General features: G+C 34.1%; 2 protein-coding genes across 2 annotated transcripts; one reads left to right on the top strand and one right to left on the bottom strand.

Annotated features, from left to right (window-relative positions):
- Positions 1–785: 785 nt before the first annotated feature.
- On the top strand, positions 786–6587 carry LOC21398467 (polyadenylate-binding protein-interacting protein 11). The gene is made up of 11 exons (XM_010101917.2): positions 786–1000; positions 1184–1884; positions 2179–2280; positions 2383–2427; positions 2635–2707; positions 2818–2930; positions 3032–3091; positions 3201–3248; positions 3350–3418; positions 5947–6008; positions 6166–6587. Exons 2-11 carry the CDS (start codon positions 1258–1260, stop codon positions 6221–6223), a joined length of 1257 nt encoding a protein of 418 aa, XP_010100219.1. The 5' UTR covers positions 786–1000; positions 1184–1257; the 3' UTR covers positions 6224–6587.
- Positions 6588–6789: 202 nt separating this feature from the next.
- Positions 6790–11777, bottom strand: LOC21398466 (alcohol dehydrogenase-like 3). Its single transcript, XM_010101916.2, has 10 exons — positions 11671–11777; positions 11368–11504; positions 11206–11255; positions 10567–10898; positions 8999–9081; positions 8713–8788; positions 8423–8484; positions 7890–7985; positions 7439–7600; positions 6790–7155 (listed from the first exon to the last, which is right to left on the bottom strand). The coding sequence occupies exons 1-10, from the start codon at positions 11747–11749 to the stop codon at positions 7045–7047; spliced, it is 1188 nt and encodes a 395-aa protein (XP_010100218.1). The 5' UTR covers positions 11750–11777; the 3' UTR covers positions 6790–7044.
- Positions 11778–16872: the final 5095 nt, after the last annotated feature.

Here is a 16872-nt window from a genome sequence, read left to right as displayed (position 1 = left end):
GTAAGATATTTCTACTTGTAAGGTTAATTTTTAAGTGTTAAATATAGTTAAAATCATATTAAATGAAAAAATAAGTAGAAAAGACGATTTTTAATACAAATCAAAATTGAAAGAAAAAGATTGGGAGTAGTTTATTTTTCCTAGTTCTACTATAAAAACTTCTAAAAGAATCCAAAAATATATGGGGTTATTCTTTTGTATTTTTAAGTTAGGGTGATTTGAGTGATGATATTGAGTTAAATTTAAGTCATAACTTGAGTTGAAGTTGTAATTTGAGTTTGTGTTTGAATGCGCACATTTGAGTTATGGTTTGAATTAAGAATCTTTTTGAGTTTGTGTTTGGGTGGGTCAAAACTTAAATTTGTATTTAGATAGTATTTTAATAAAAATACAATAGTGATGAAAAATTTTAATAGGGTATGTGGGCGAGGTTTTATTCGTATTTTCGTTGTGAATACATAGAAAAAAAATCATCTCAATTAGAATTAAAACGAAAAAGTTATAACATTTTTAAGAATAAAAAAATACTGTTCATTAACTTGAGTTTGAGTTTATGAACTCGAGTTGAACTCTAAACTCAAGTTTAAACTCAAATTTTATAAAAAAAATATGAATTTAAATAAAATTATAACTCGAATTTAAATATTTTATGAGTTTCGTGTAAAAGAACAACCCTTATGTATGTATGTATGTATGTATTTACTTTGTATCGTGTACCATGTATTATGTATGTATGTGTGTATGTATCATGTATATGATGTAAGAGTGTAGAGTGAGTGAGAGAGGGAGAGAGAGAGAGAGAGAGAAAACAGTAGCAGAATCTGAGTGAGAAAGAACAAAAAAAACCGTCTCTCTTCGCCATTTTCAGAGACGATGTGAAGAGAGCAAGCACTGGTCCACGCCTCGATCCGAAGAAAGAAGAACCTCTCTTCGGTCTCCTTCAAAGTCACTGCACAAACCAACAAATTACTTTAGAAAAAACAAACGAAAAAAAAAAAACGTAAAAATTCCACGAAACAGCAAAAGAGTCATATTTTCTTTTCTTTTCTTTTCCTTTATTTAATATTATAAATTCTTAGCTTTGGTTGCTTCATTGATTGTCATTTCTTTACAATTTTTTTCTTTGTTTGTGTTTGATTTTTTTCGTTTTCTCCGTAGTGACACATAATCTTTTGATTTTTAGGGTCTTGATTATCAGAGAGAAAGGGGAATAAATATATATAAAAAAAAGATTTCTTCTTCTTGCGAGGAAAATCAATGGCTGTGGTTGAGAATGCTGGGGCGGAATTGGGGAGGAACACAGTGGGCTCGGCCGCACCGAATCGCACCCCGGAGGTGGCTCCACCGTCTGCGCAGGAGCAATCTAACGGTGGTGGTGGTGGTGGTCCGAGTCCGACCAACGATCAGGATCAGCCCAAGCAAGTACGACACCGTATTGATCCTCCGAGTCCGACCTTGAACAACAACAATGCTCCGATTCTCAGACCACACGATCAAAGCCTCTACCAGAAGACGACGGCGGCTGCTGCGGCGGCGCAGCTCGGGTTCGATCATGCTGCGAAGATCGGGGCCCAGAATATCCCGGTGGGACCGGCGGTGCAGCGATCCAACGGCGGGGATTTGCAGATGAACGGAGATCATCATCATCATCATAATCATCAATATCACCACCATCACCATGACCAGGAGAGCTTCAACCGGGACATGAGGGAGCTGAGGGAGCTCTTCTCGAAGCTCAACCCCATGGCCGAGGAGTTCGTGCCTCCTTCGCTTTCCAACAACAACGGCTACGGGTTAAACGCTGCGTTTAGCAACAACTTCGCGCTTTTGCAGAACAACAATGGGAACAGAAATGGAAACATTAACGGCTTCGCTGCTCGGAGGGTACTACTAATGCTTTCTTTTATTCTCCGAATTAATTTGAAAGTTGAGAACTTGATGTTTTGATGTTGTTTGGGTTTTGTTGTATAATTAGGGGACAGAAATGTAGTATTGTCGGACTATGTTTGACTTAGAGGTTATGTTACAGTTATATTTAGTTTGTTCAGGTTTTGAAGATGTTTGGTGAAGAAAAAGGGAAAAAGGGAAAAAGGTTTAGGATTTGAGGGTGTTGTTAATTTAAGTGTTTTTGTTAATGTTGATCGGATTGAAAGATTTTGTTGGTGGGTATTTTCTCAGAGGAACAACCAAGGGAAGCGCCGGATGAATAGCCGGACAAGCATGGCTCAGAGAGAGGATAGAATTCGAAAGACTGTCTATGTTTCTGACATTGATCAACAGGTATGTCAGCTCGCAACTCGCGGCTTATTCCCGAGTTTCTATTGTCTCTACATTGCGTGTCATGTATGGTTAAGACTAATGAAGTGGGGTTTTGGGACACAGGTCACTGAAGAACAGCTTGCGGCTCTTTTTGTTACTTGCGGACAGGTAATGGCACTAATCTCAACTGATCTGAACCGATTGAAAATGTTTGTTTATGCAGTTACGCTTGTTCTTTCCCTTTTGCTTGTCTGTTTAGTGCTTGAAAAATGTTGACTTGTCTTCAAATTGCTGGTTTGAAGAGAGGGCAGAGGGCGATTAAGATTTTTCGAATAGTTTCCTTTACCCTTACTTGCTTTTATTTCACTGGTGAAGGTTGTTGACTGCCGAATTTGTGGCGATCCTAATTCAGTACTTCGTTTTGCCTTTATTGAGTTCACTGACGAAGGTAATATTTACTAACCTCATTACCGGTCCATGATTCTGAAAAGGTCTTTGTGTTGAGTGTGAATATTAGGACCTTTTGATTGATTGCATTGTTGGTGTCTGGTTATGCAGAAGGTGCAAGGGCTGCTTTGAGTCTGGCAGGGACAATGCTCGGATTTTACCCTGTTAGGGTGTTGCCCTCTAAGACAGCTATTGCACCAGTTAACCCGACGTTCTTGCCAAGGGTATAAAGTCTTTTTGTCCTGATTGTTGCACTTTTAATAACTCTGCATTGTTATAATGCTTTGGAGGTTAATAACAACCTTTAAATTGTTCTCATATCCAGAATGATGATGAGCGTGAGATGTGTGCAAGAACTATATACTGTACAAACATTGACAAAAAGGTGATTTATTCTTGAATATTCTATGATTGAACGTGGCTCAGACTTTTTTCTGTGAAACTTTTTAAAATTTTTTTTTTTTTTTTTTTTTTTTTTTTTTTTTTTTTTGTAGGTTACTCAAGCTGATGTTAAACTCTTTTTTGAATCAGTCTGTGGAGAGGTTTGTGCTTTTTCCAAAGCTTTGAATCTCGTTTTTCATACATTTAAAATTTTGACTGACGTTTTTTAGGACTATATTTACAAGAACCTATGCTATTTCAGGTTTATCGTCTGCGGCTACTGGGGGACTTTCACCATTCTACTCGCATTGCGTTTGTTGAGTTTGTAATGGTATTTACCATTTCGCTTTATCCCTGCTTGTCATCTTGTGTCTTTGTTTTGTTATATGCTTTCTTTTTCTAGCTTTCTAGTTATCATAACTGGTACAATCAGGGTAGGTCTATTTTGGTACTTCAGGATTTTTTACAGGACTGCATCGGCTGTTGGATAATTGTTTTGATACCTGAGAACTGGAAGATTGACAAATAGGGTGATGTTCTTACGTCTTTGTTCGGATATTTTTACAAGTAGAAATTCAGACATAAGTAGTATTTTGCAGGAATCTGTTTGAAGTTATTATTGTCCAGATTGAGGCTCCGTCCTTTGTCACAATGAAAGAAAGTTGCTTCCGGAATCTATATAGGATATAGCAAGAAAAATTACTTTCTAGTGGCGAGGCCTCCATTTCTCTTGTTGTCTGAGAAAATTTCTAAGCCTTCTGTCATTTCGTAGTATCATTTTGCCATACACGAAATACTCAGCCTAATAAAATCTCCGAGCTGAATCAGATAAGAGGGAAGCAATCATTTTCTCCATAATTCGGGTTACTCTGCCTTAACAGAATCACGCATGAGGACATGATCTTACTACATTTACATGCCCTTACGAATATGATCCCGCATATAAAACTCTTTCTTAACTTATTGTGTAGTCATTAGCACATGTGTGTGTGTGGTGGGTGGGATGGGGTTATCATGCAAATCATGGTTAAGGGGAAGTGAAGCTTTCCTCTTCTTCTCAACGATTAAAGCCATTAAGTCCTTCAAGTCCATTTGCTTATGATTCTTTTGCATGTCTAAAGTTGAATAGAGATTTTAGTATTTGAACTATATAAAGCTTAATCTCACTTCAGTAGATATGCTATAAATCTTTGGAGCATGATGTGCTATGTGCCTAGGTCGTGGTCGTTGATGGAGCATCTTTATTAGCATTGCAATGTTACTTTTAGATCTGCTCGTGTTTTTGAGTTGATTTCCAAGGGGCGCTTTAAGGGGATTGCCTTTTAACGGTTGTTCTATAAAATGCATTCAAGAGAGGCCACGAGGGTATTTGTGAGTTGCCTGGACTTGATTGCTAGGCTGTGGACAGACTATTGTTTAGTTTCACTACGTTCCACCTTTAGGTCTAATAAAAATCCAGCTTTCTTTTGGAGCATTTGTCTTGTTGATTTCCAAAATTAATCAATGTTATAGTTGTGTTTGGTTTTACATTGTTCAAGAATAAATCTTTTAGCTTACCAGAAGTTTAGTTCATACTAATCATGGATTGGGAACATAACTTTCCCTGACATTCCCTCATATAGGATCACGTATTGGTGAATAGAAACTTATATTTGATTTTCTGTTGTGATTCGTTCTCCATCTGCAATGTCTTAGTGTGTTGGGGGATTTCCATCTATAATTCTGTGCTCGTGTGAACTCTGCTGTATCTGTTGCCTTTTGTTTTGGTGGCACGTCTTTCTAATAATTAGTTGTATGGATAGACAGATAGTCTCTAATGATCTTGGTCTTTCAGAACTTTTTGCTGGACAAAGACGATCTTGATTCTTGAGCAAAGTTACAGTAGATTCTATGACCATTTTTCTAACCCCCTTAATTTTTTATTTTCTTGATTACGTTGGAATAGTAGAGCCTAACTTTAGGAACTCTCAGAGGGGTTAGTTGACCATCGTCATTTTGTTGAATTTGGACTCAATAGTTACCACTTTCCAGTAGGAGGAACTTATATGACAATTAGAGTGGATCTGTTATGCTGACTTCTTCCTCATGGTATATGGTTCAATACCAGGGTCACCTTCCTGATGCATAATTCATAATAAGAAGTTTGTGCTTTTCAAAGATTGTGTGGTTCAACGAGTATCCAGTTTCAAACTCTAACAGTCTAACTTGTTGAGTGGGTTTTGGTATTTACTAGGCCATCTTTAGGAAAGGAACAAAAATAAATAGGATGGCAAAAGAATAACAGGCTTGTGTTGTGTTAGTTGGGTGTTCAAGGATTGATGGTTCATCTTATGGCTTCTTGGAAGTGTAGGTATAAAGGAACGGGAGAGGAGTTTATTATAGTATAAAGGAATGATTTGAGATCTTCTCAACGGTGAAGGCTTCTGCTTAATATTGACTAAGAGAGAAAAAAGTTGGGACATTTAGTAGTATTTCATGTTTCATATGAAAGGCAGTGGAAATCTGTATAATGAACTGGAAAGCGTATCATAAGTACTAATTCTATGTCTCTACATTGTGTATGGATTCTATCTGGAATTTCAAATGTGTATACTTCTTTGAGTGATATTTTAAGTATGAGCGCATTTTAGAGTTGGTATTAGGTGTACTAGTGAATATATATGGATATAGATTTTACAGTCTACCAATGAAAACAGAGGACTTCTAAACTTAATTTGATAGGAATAGCCTGTAGTGTCTCTCACGTATTATGCTCTCCGTTCTCGTCGGAACATATTTACCTTAGTATCACTATATCATCAACATTTAGCATTAACATCACCCTTGGGAAATTTCATCTGGATATAATGTGATTTGCAGGCTGAAAGTGCGATCGCTGCTCTCAACTGTAGTGGTGTGGTTTTGGGGTCGTTGCCGATAAGGTCAGATTGCATACTGCTTTCATCTTTTCCCCTTTTCTGCTATCTTATTGTTATTCTTCCTTAAGTTTAGTTAAGCATGAATGTATCTTTCTGGAACGGATTGGTTATATTTGTTCCACCCAAGTTCTAATTAACCTCCCATGTTGTGGATGATCAGGGTAAGCCCGTCGAAGACGCCTGTTCGGCCTCGTGCACCTCGTCTTCCCATGCATTAAATTATCACGAGCTCCCACACCTTTCCAGACTGCTTTTTTTCCCCCCCAGAACAAGTAACAGCACAATACACCCATGTAAAGATGTTTCTGATGTCTCTGGTCAGTCTGTCATGATATATCATATAATATATATATATATATATATATACCTGTCCTCCGCTTCCCTGCTTGGGATCTTTATATTATATCATAGGGGTTATGTTATTCTAGAATTATAGAGTTGGACGGAACATCGAGGCTTTGGAAGATTACGTGTACTTGAATTGGGATTTTTCCCAAGATTAAAACACTTTCAGCAGTTTCTGACATGATTATGCTTAGAATGGTATCTTTTTTTACTTTAATGAAGTGGGTCCTTTCTTTTGTTTGGTTATTGCATGGTTAAATTTAACACAGAGGTTACAGGCTTGTCCATGATAAGTTTACAAGTTTACCCTTGTCCCTTGAATGCGAAGACCTTAGAGATTTTCCTTCCAAACATGGCCCTTTATGTTATTGTTTTCTTCAGCAATTTTGTTATTGTTCATGCTATTTTTGTCTGCACGCAGTCTCTAAGATGGATATGATGTAACAAGGCCGACGTAGTAGTATTGCATAAAGAAACACAAATCAACTAACTCAGATCACCAAACAACAAAGAGAAACCTAGAAGGAACAGGAAAATGTTTCGCATAGTCCCACCTCGTATCTCACATCCCGACTCAACCCGGTCGGGGTGAATGGTACTCTTAACACCAAGGAAAGAAAAAGGGGGAAGGCAAAATTTACAACTTTTCACACGCACACAAATCCTCAGCCATATAAGAAAATGCAGATGCTGCTCATAGGTGCAAAAGGCATCTCAAGGACTGGCCGTCCATTAGCAGCTGAAATGCTTCGTTAATCTTGTCGAAAGGAAGCTCATGCGTTATAAATTTATCCAGCTCCACCACCTGAAAGATTTACCCACATAGCACATAATGAGTTAAAAGTGGAAAGTGCAATTTTATGCAAGAAATAGAACACTGCTGCTTCCCACTCTCCTGACACCATTTTTTTTTAATATAAAACGCACAGAAGCAGAACATACAAAACCCGCTTACATATCGGTTCTTGTGATCAATTTGATAACTTATATTATATATATATATATGAGTGTGTGTGTGTGTGTGTGTATTTTCTTTTCGGAGAGTTTGATGAATAATAGAGATAGCTAGTATGTGGTGTGTAACTGACCCCACGCATGCATTCTTTGGCAAAATGGGGAAGTTGGGTCTTCCCTTTAAAGCCTCCAAAGATTGAGCCAGTTATTCCTCGACCAGCAAAGAACTCCATTGGATGGATTGGAAACATTTTGGGGGATGGATGAATTCCCAATACGACAGTGAATCCCCAGCCCTGCAATTAATTTAAGAAAACATTTCTCTCACAAAGTCCAAATTGGTATTGGTCTTGAGGATTACTCCAAACAAAAAATAAAATAAAAAGCTCTTGAGGATGCATAATATATAGAGAGACAGAAACAACAAATATTATCACTGGAACGACACATGGGATACTTAAGATATGATTAAAAAAAAGATTACGTCATAACATTACAACTTTTTATTCTTGTTTTTATTCAATGATATGATAATTACTATAAAAATATAGGCTTATAATAAGTTGCTTGAATAAAATAATGCACCTCGTGTGTAGACAAGAAGGCCTCCCGGAGAACATCCACATTCCCTACCCATTCAAAGCTGTAGTCCACCCCTCCTTTAGACATCTCTCTAATTTTCTGCGATCATTATCACTAATCCATAATAAGTATTATTAACCCCGCGGTCGTTTGAAAAGTGGATTTCATGTCAGATTTATTCAGAATTCACTCGATTTAACGACATAAGATCGTTACATGTCGTTTTGCGTGAGTCTGCAAACTTTCATCTAATAAAGATTATAATCTTATCTATATTTAAACTGTAAAGGTCCGTATATTCGAAATGTGATGGTGTGAATAATTTTACAAAGTGTAAATTATAAATTTTACCGTCCAAAAGCGTAGTGTTCAAGACTTTTATATTTTACTCTTGAGAAATACCCTTTTAACTAACATAGTTCTTTGACTAAATGATATTAAATTATAAATAAAAAATAAAAAATAAAAATCTAAGACTTATGCACTTTAAAAGATATTTATCTCATTTTTTCATATTTCGATACGAAGTTACTGACCTCATGCAGTGGCTTCTCAAGCTCGGTAGGGTTTATAAAGTCCGTGACCCCCATTGTTCGGCCTAATATGCACATAAAAAGATATTAACCTATAGTGGTTCAATTTTGTATGGTACTAGAAATATAATACTACTTTAGTCTCATTCCGAGGTCCACTACTTTCCTAATTCATTTATAACGCCAAAAGTCTTCGTAACAATCTCATATACAACCTGACTATTTTACTGAAATTGGTGTTGGTCCCTTTTTTTTTTTTTTTTTTTAAAGTATTTTGTCGGCTTGTTATATACCTTTGCTAAATTTACTAGGGTTGATGTCAACGCCTATGATTTTGGACGCTCCTCTGGCTCTTGCACCTTCAGCAACCTGCAGGCCAAAATTTTCAATTTTGCATGCATTAATTATAATAATAATAATTATAAAATAACTTCAACCTCTTAAATATTTAAGATGAAAGCCGCGGCTAAGATTAGTATTAAATTTAATTGAAGTAGATTAAAATATAATATGGTTGATATTGTGAAGGAATCTGTCATGATAAATGGTGTGATTAGTTTAATGGAAATAATCACTTACAGCAAGCCCCACAGAGCCTAGGCCAAAAATTGCCACCTTGGATCCTGATTGGACATTGGCAGTGTTCCATGCAGCTCCCACTCCTACACATAAATTTTCACGTCCAAAAACACATAGAAAAATGTGAGATATTAATCCAATGGTAAGATATGAAAAAGAGGAAGAAAGATAAAAAATAAAAAAAATACATGTATAACTTATGTCATATCACTTTCAATTGTTTGTAAATTAAGGGCTAAAGTTATCTAGATATTTACCAATGTGATAAGGTTGTTTAAGGCTTTGTTTATTTTACTGATTTGAATTTTCAGTTTTAAATTTTTACAGTTAAAAACTCTTAAAAAATATCACATTTAATTTTTTTTACTACAGTAAAAAATTATTAAAAAATATAACATCTTAACTCAAATTAAAAACTTAAATTCACAAAAAAAAGAGACCTAAAAAATGATTAAAAATAATGTTGAGTTCAAACCAACTTAAAATTCCAAAAAGAAATAAATAAATTATGTTGAGTTTCATTACACAATAATAGAGGCCCCACCACGTTATTCATGCCAGCAAATCATATTCACAACTGTCTGGAAAAGTAGCAGCACTGGGGAACAAGATTTTTAGCTAGCTTTAAATTTATTTATTGGGGAAATTTGTAAAAAATAAAAAGTATGACATTAATAAGCCACAAGTTGGAACCGCTAGCAAAAAAGATAGATATATATATATATTATAATAAATAAAAATGATAATTTGGCAGTATCCTATTAATGATAAATTTATATTTAAAAACAATAATTTGCTGTATCCTATTAATAAAATAATTTTATACTACGAATTTTTTTTCCTGAACTACCCGGGCCCTTTTTTTTCCCGTCAAACAAAACAAGTTCAAGGGTTTGTTCTTTGTTTCTAAAAAAAAAAAAAATAATAATAATAATAATAATAATAATAAGTTATGAGGCACGTGGGACGCAAAGATCCCACGGTTCCCAAGAATAATGCAAAAATCAAGCTTGCGTTCTTATCAGTCCAACTCCAATGCATTATTTAATATATATATATATATATATATATTGAAAAGACCTCCATGTCTCCATTATTTCATTCTTTACCCAAATTGGTTAAAAAAGTATCAATCTAAAGTACAACTCAATTTGAGTTGTTTTTGTTTTGTTTTGTTTGCTTTTAAGGAAAGAAAACGCTTATTTGCCCAATTCTTGTCACGTGTATATTAATTAACGGACTAAACAACTAAATCGAGTGGTTTTGTTTCCAAGTGTGAATCATACGACAATTCTTTAAATGGCTGGTAAAATACAGTCTTAAAATGTTTTAAAAAAATTTCCATCCTTCGTTCTTACAAGACATTACATGTAAATTCTAGTATAGGAAGAAGGAGAAAAAAAAAATCATTATTCGACTTAAAAAAACTAAAAATTAAAAGGCATACTTTTCACCCAAACGGATATTATATATTGTTTTAATCAAAGAGGTGAAAAAAGTCATTGTCTTGGAATATCAAACACAAATAATACACAGATTTTTGTTTTGTTTTGATCCAAACAAATTACCTGTGGAAACTCCGCAGCTGAGCAAAGTCATTTTCTTGAGATGAGAATCGTCGGAGTCAATCTTGACGACGCAAGCGGAATCCAGAACGGTGAACTGGCTAAAAGTTGATGTGTTGAGAAAGTGATAGATCGGTTTCCCTTCCTTGTTGGTGAACCTGCTGGTCCCGTCGCCCGCCATCACCGTCTTCATAGGGTTGACCCCAAAATTCGTGCAAATATTAGTCTTCGGGCACTTGCAGCAGTCGCACTCGCCGCATTCCCCGTTGAAAATCGGCACCACTTTGTCTCCTTCCCTCACATCCGTCACCCCTTCTCCGACGCTCTCCACGATCCTGCAAATATGCGCGTACTGGTTTAGAAGTCGATCACTTTTTTTTTTTTTTTTGTTCAAATGACATGATCGAACTGTATATTTTTTGAAAGGAGAAAATCGGTGAATTCGTCTTTTAAATGCATTATTTTAATTTTTTTTGTTCTTTATTCTTGATTAATAGTAATATAGTTCTTTGATTAAAATGTTATTAATAAGTGCATGGGTTGTCTCTTTTTCTCCGTCGAAAGTGATTGACTAATACTGAACAAAATAAAAGGGCTTTTTTGTGAAAGTTGGTGATATTGACGAATTAGATTATGACTTACCCAGATGCTTCATGGCCTAGAATTCGTGGATATGCTCTTTGAGCCACGCTCTTTAATAACGAGGAGACAAATCAAGTTAATTATTAAGTTAGAGATAAAGTTAAACGAGCGGAAGAAATATTCTTATAATATACGTATAAGTATATATGTATATGTACTTACCTCTCCTTTCCAGGCGCTGAGATCAGTATGACAGATAGAGGTGAAGAGGATCTTGATCCGGACCTCCATTTTCTGAGGTGGTTGTACTTGAACATCTTCCAGTACAAAAGGCTCCTCAGGCCCATACACAACAGCAGCTTCACAACCACAGTATAAATTAACATGATCAGTACTAATTAGTGCTACATATATACACACACACGCACATATAGTCATATATATATATATATATACATACATATACATATGTGTGTATATATATAATATTGTGTAAGAGCTGATATCTTCAGCTTCCTTTCTTACCTCTACAAGTGATGACCTTTCCTTTGGTGTCGCTTGGATCGTGCACGCCGTTGGTGAAATGATTGTTCCCGTTTTCCATCTTTCTCTAGCTTCGTATCTAAAATGAAATTTTCTCTCTAAAAGTTTGTATTCGCCTATGAGATGCTTGTTCCATTTATATACGTCATGACGTGGGCTCTGACCTTAAGTTTAACAATTACGATGGCAAAATTGGAATTTGGGGGGATTTTGATATGTACGCAATTTGAGATATGTTTTTTTTTTTTAAAAAAAAAATGGAACGCACGTCATGTGGGGGTAAACGTCATGTGGGTGGGCGGAATAAGAAAGAAAATAACATAATGTGATTAATAAATTATAATATATTTTTTAAAAATAATAAATTATAACATAATTTGATATTTTAAGTTTTAAATATTATTAAAAATTTAAAAATATCTTAAAATTTTTATTTTTCATCTTACTTTTCCTCTTTAAACATCTATTTTTGTAAAAATAGTAAATTATAACATATTTTTTAAAATATTTAGATTATTGTCAAGTCTACCATGATCGGGACCGGCGTGCGGCAACCGGCTCCAGTGATCATCTCTGGCAACCTACGATTGTTTTATTAACGGCCAGTGACTGTTTTTCGACGACCGTTTAATATTATATTTACCGTTAAATACCGTACTTATTAGTAAATACCCTATTTACTCAAAAAGCCAACCGCCGACTTCGGTGCCCATTTAACGCTGTATTTACAAGTAAATACCTTATTTATCAATAAATAATGTATTTATTAGTAAATATCATATTTACCCGAAAATTCAGTCTCCGGCTCCGGTGACCGTTTAACACTGTATTTACTAGTAAATATCATATTTACCAGTAAATTTATAATTACTAGTAAATATCATATTTATCTGAAAATCTGGCCTCCAACTCCAGTGACCATTTAACACTGCATTTACCTATAAATACAGTATTTACGAGTAAATATCATATTTATCTTAAAATTCGGGCACCGATTCCAGTGACCATTTAAAATTGTATTTACTAGTAAATACCATAATTACTAGTAAATATCATGTTTATCCGAAAATCCTGCCACCAACTTTGGCGACCGTTTAACATTGTATTTACTGATAAATATCGTATTTACTAGTAAATATCATATTTATCAAAAAATTTGTCACCCACTATGGCGATCGTTTAACACTGTATTTACTGGTAAATACCATATTTACTAATACATATCATATATATATATATATATCTAAAAATCTGTCACTTACTCAGCCGACCGTTTAATACTGTATTTACAGGTAAATATATATTTATCAATAAATATCATATTTACCTAATAATTCAACCATTGACAACCAAGGACCAGCAACCAGTAAATATGATATTTACCTTATTTACTCAAAAATCTAGAAATCTAGAAATTAGCGGCATCGGAAACCAAATCACAACATAGAATCGACCAAATCTTGGATTATCACAAACTTAGAACAAACCAAAACTAAAAACTAAAAAACATGACAAATCAGATCTAAGAATCACCAAATACCACAATCACACTTATTTTCTGAAAACATTCCATAAATACATTATAAAACCAAGAATGTTTCTTGGTTCCCGTCGTTGCCATGCCAGCCCATAGAAATAACCTACACAAAGCACATAAATCGACAAGCCCAGAGAAAAAAAAAAGACAAAAAATAGAAATCATTGGTCGAGATTTGCTCCATAGAACCGACGCTGGCCGGACTGGTGCGGCGCGAGATCCCTCACTAGGAGGTCACGACTGCCTATTAATGGAATCTTGTTCGCGAGCACCAAGAATGAGGTGACAACCACCACCGTTGCTAGAGTCCGCCGTTGGTGAGAACATCGTCTCCGTCAAATTAGCGTTGTAACGCTGATGGGAGAGACCGACAGACGAAGAGGAGAAAAGCAAGATCTCTGATTTTTTGCCACAGATCGGCGACGACAGCAACAAGGGAAGAGAGAGAACCAGAGAAATCACGATCTCCGATCTTTGGCTACATCAGCGACGAGTTATCCTCGAAGAGAGAGAGAGAGAGACAGAGACAGAGATGTCTGGAGGTAAAATCATGGAGGTGGGAGAGAGGTCGTGGAGGAAGAGATAGATTCAGAGAGAGAGAAGCATATGATGGAAAACCTAAAATGATGGTTATATTTGAAAAACTATAAATCAAAAATCAAATATATTATAATTTATTAAGTTAAAAAATATGCTATTTACTTTAAAACTATATTCAGAAAATGCTATTTAGTGCATTTATTTTATTTAATATGTGTATGCATATATATTGCGACAAAAATAAAAAGAACTCGGGAAGAAAACACGCAAAAAACTCGTTTTAGCATATATATTATGAATTTTGTGAAGCGAAAAACAAGTTTGTGAAATGAAATTGGACAAACCCGCAGCTAGCAGAGCATTAACATCAGCTCTGTACAGTTGCATTGAATTAATGACATAGATAAATGCGGGAAATAATGTGCAATATTATCGTATCTTATTTTATCCGAAAAAAGAAAGAAAAATGAAAAAGAAGAAACGTGTATTACAAATTGCATTAACCTTTTTACTTTTTAGAGTTGTTTGGAAAAAAAAAAAAATAAAGGGCAGTAAATGCAATCCACGAGGAGTTGGTAGGCTAGAGGTTTGGAGTTGAGGCATTCAACGTCCAAAAAAGGCCGAGTCAATTACCTTGTCCCTACGCCAAAAACGAAATAGGTTTTTTTTTTTTCCTAAAAGAAATTAGCTGTTAATAAATTTCTATGATCTGGTTTGGATATTGTTGTTTTAACTGATAGATTAATTTTTTAATGGTTTGATTTTTAAATATAAACCGTCTGGATCGTGTGTTATAATTTTTAATATGCATGTCCTTACTTATAGACCAACTGTTAAAAAATCAGGCAAATAAAACAATAATACTACTATTAGTGAAAAATAACAATCTCTACCATAGAAAATTTCAAATTATTATTGCTAAAAATGTGTAGAGGAGTAGCACTTGTTGTAGCTACCATTAATTAAGCCGTGATAAAAGCGACATCCTTCACACGCGCAAGAGAAATACTCTTATCGACCTATACTTATTTGCTCCAAGTTGAAAGATAAAACACATCGTAAATATACAAGACTCCTATTTATCGAATCATGAAAATAAGTCCAATGCTATAAGAAGGAATTGCCAAGTGGCCAGTTCAATCATGCTCGGATCACGTCTAATTATATGACCAAATCATCATCTCTAATATAAATTTTTATGTTCGGCTATAAATGTAGGCCGTAGCGTGATAATTTGATTATTATACAAAAAAAGAAATATAAACATCACTTTTTTTGTTACTTTTTTGTTACTATCTACATTTATTATTTCATACGTGGATTCTGCAATGTCATCTTTTGTTTAAATAATAATATATTATATTAATAGAGTTCACATGTTGAAAAATAAATGTAGTGGGTGAAAAAAAAAATGACAATATTTCTTTTATACTAAAAAAGAAGATAACATTTATTAAAGGCGGCAAGGGCAATAATGCATGGTTTATTTTATTTTAGTTTTCTTGTCAATTTTGATTTGCTTCTTTCTTGCCTTCAATTACGTATTATGTTGTGTAATAGACTGGTCCTAGCTAGGGTAGTAAAAATCAAAGTAAAAGTCTCATAAGGTTCGTTTGAGGAAAGTGATTTCTATTAATAATTTTTGTATAATAATAGGGATCCAGAATAAAGTTGACGGCTTCAACTTTAGAAACAAGTAAAGCAGGTTGGCTCTTAGCTTGCCCTGGTCTAATAAATTAACTTGTGGCGCTGAAACATATAGTTGAAAGTCGTTTTTCTATTCTCCTGTTTCCTAATTTAATCACAATACGCCTATCTAATCATGGTTTTGAAATATTGACTTTGAAATAGAGAAAAAATATGCATATCTGGATAGATTGAGTAATTAGGCAACTTCCTCTCTGATAAATAATTAAAAAAAATACTTTTTATGTTTTATACTCATTAAATAAAGATTTTAAAAAGAGAGTGTTAAATATCAACTTTACAAGTTCAAAACTCAAAGTTGAGTATACTAAAAATTTAGAGGAAAAAAAAAAGGTTTTCCCTTCAAAAAATAATAAAACGATCTTATTGATACCATAATATAAATGACATGTTCCTATTAAATTATATAAAAGACTCTAAAGCAGTATGTATTGGAAAGATATGAAAAGGACTATTTTATAGGCTTTATTATTTTGGTTCTTTATATTTTAGGATAAGAACAAAAAGATGTCTCGTCTCTTAGATAATATTAAAACGACAATTTGCCGTTTGAGAAAATATCATTTAAGTACTCACTCTCATTTTTCAGAAATAAATAATTAAAAGGACAAAAGGGTCATTTTATCAATAAAAAGGGGTTAAAGGTACTTTAAATGAATTTTCCCAATTTATATAGTACCACTTTGATATTATCTAAACAATTAAGTATTGGTTTGATTTCTAGGTTTGAACCGAAAATTTGAATAGAAATTTAAGCTTTCATAAGAGAAAATACCTTATCAAAAAATTTTAAATTGTGGTTTAAACGTGTTACTTAGTTGAAGAGGAATTCAGGAAACAGAAACCAACAGAACTTGGGAGATCTAATTTCCTGACATAAATAAATGAATCAAACTTTAGAGATTATCCATTGTTTTTAATAAATGAATCACACCGCCGTTCATTATTAGATTGTCTTTTTGCATCATGTACAAACAAAACAGATACATTTAAAATTAATATCAATTTGTTCGATCAGATCACAAACAATTTTCTAATATAATTCAATACCTTTCATGTCAGGGCATATGCTATTATATATGAAAAAAAAAATTATTTGTTATAGTTTTAGCAAAAATAATGACAATAACATTAATAATTTTCAATAGAAAACAAAGTTGACAAGCGCAATACAGAAGCTTGAGCCAATTATGATAATCCAATTGGACAACGGTGTATGTGTATGGTGAAAATAAATAATAATTTTACAAAGTCTTACATGCGATATTAATTATGGTTACAATTCCAAAAGTCAAGAGAAGGATATAATATATATTTGGTACTGCTTGTTTCTAGATCAAAATTTTTCTGATTTGGGTGCTAAAAAAAGTTTAGTTGACTTTCTTATATATGATAACAAT

Source organism: Morus notabilis, unplaced genomic scaffold (assembly GCF_000414095.1).
Source record: "Morus notabilis unplaced genomic scaffold, ASM41409v2 Scaffold1388, whole genome shotgun sequence".
Lineage (NCBI taxonomy): Eukaryota > Viridiplantae > Streptophyta > Magnoliopsida > Rosales > Moraceae > Morus > Morus notabilis.
The sequence above is the reverse complement of the archived record's forward strand: the minus strand, read 5'-3'. Positions and strand labels throughout refer to the sequence as shown.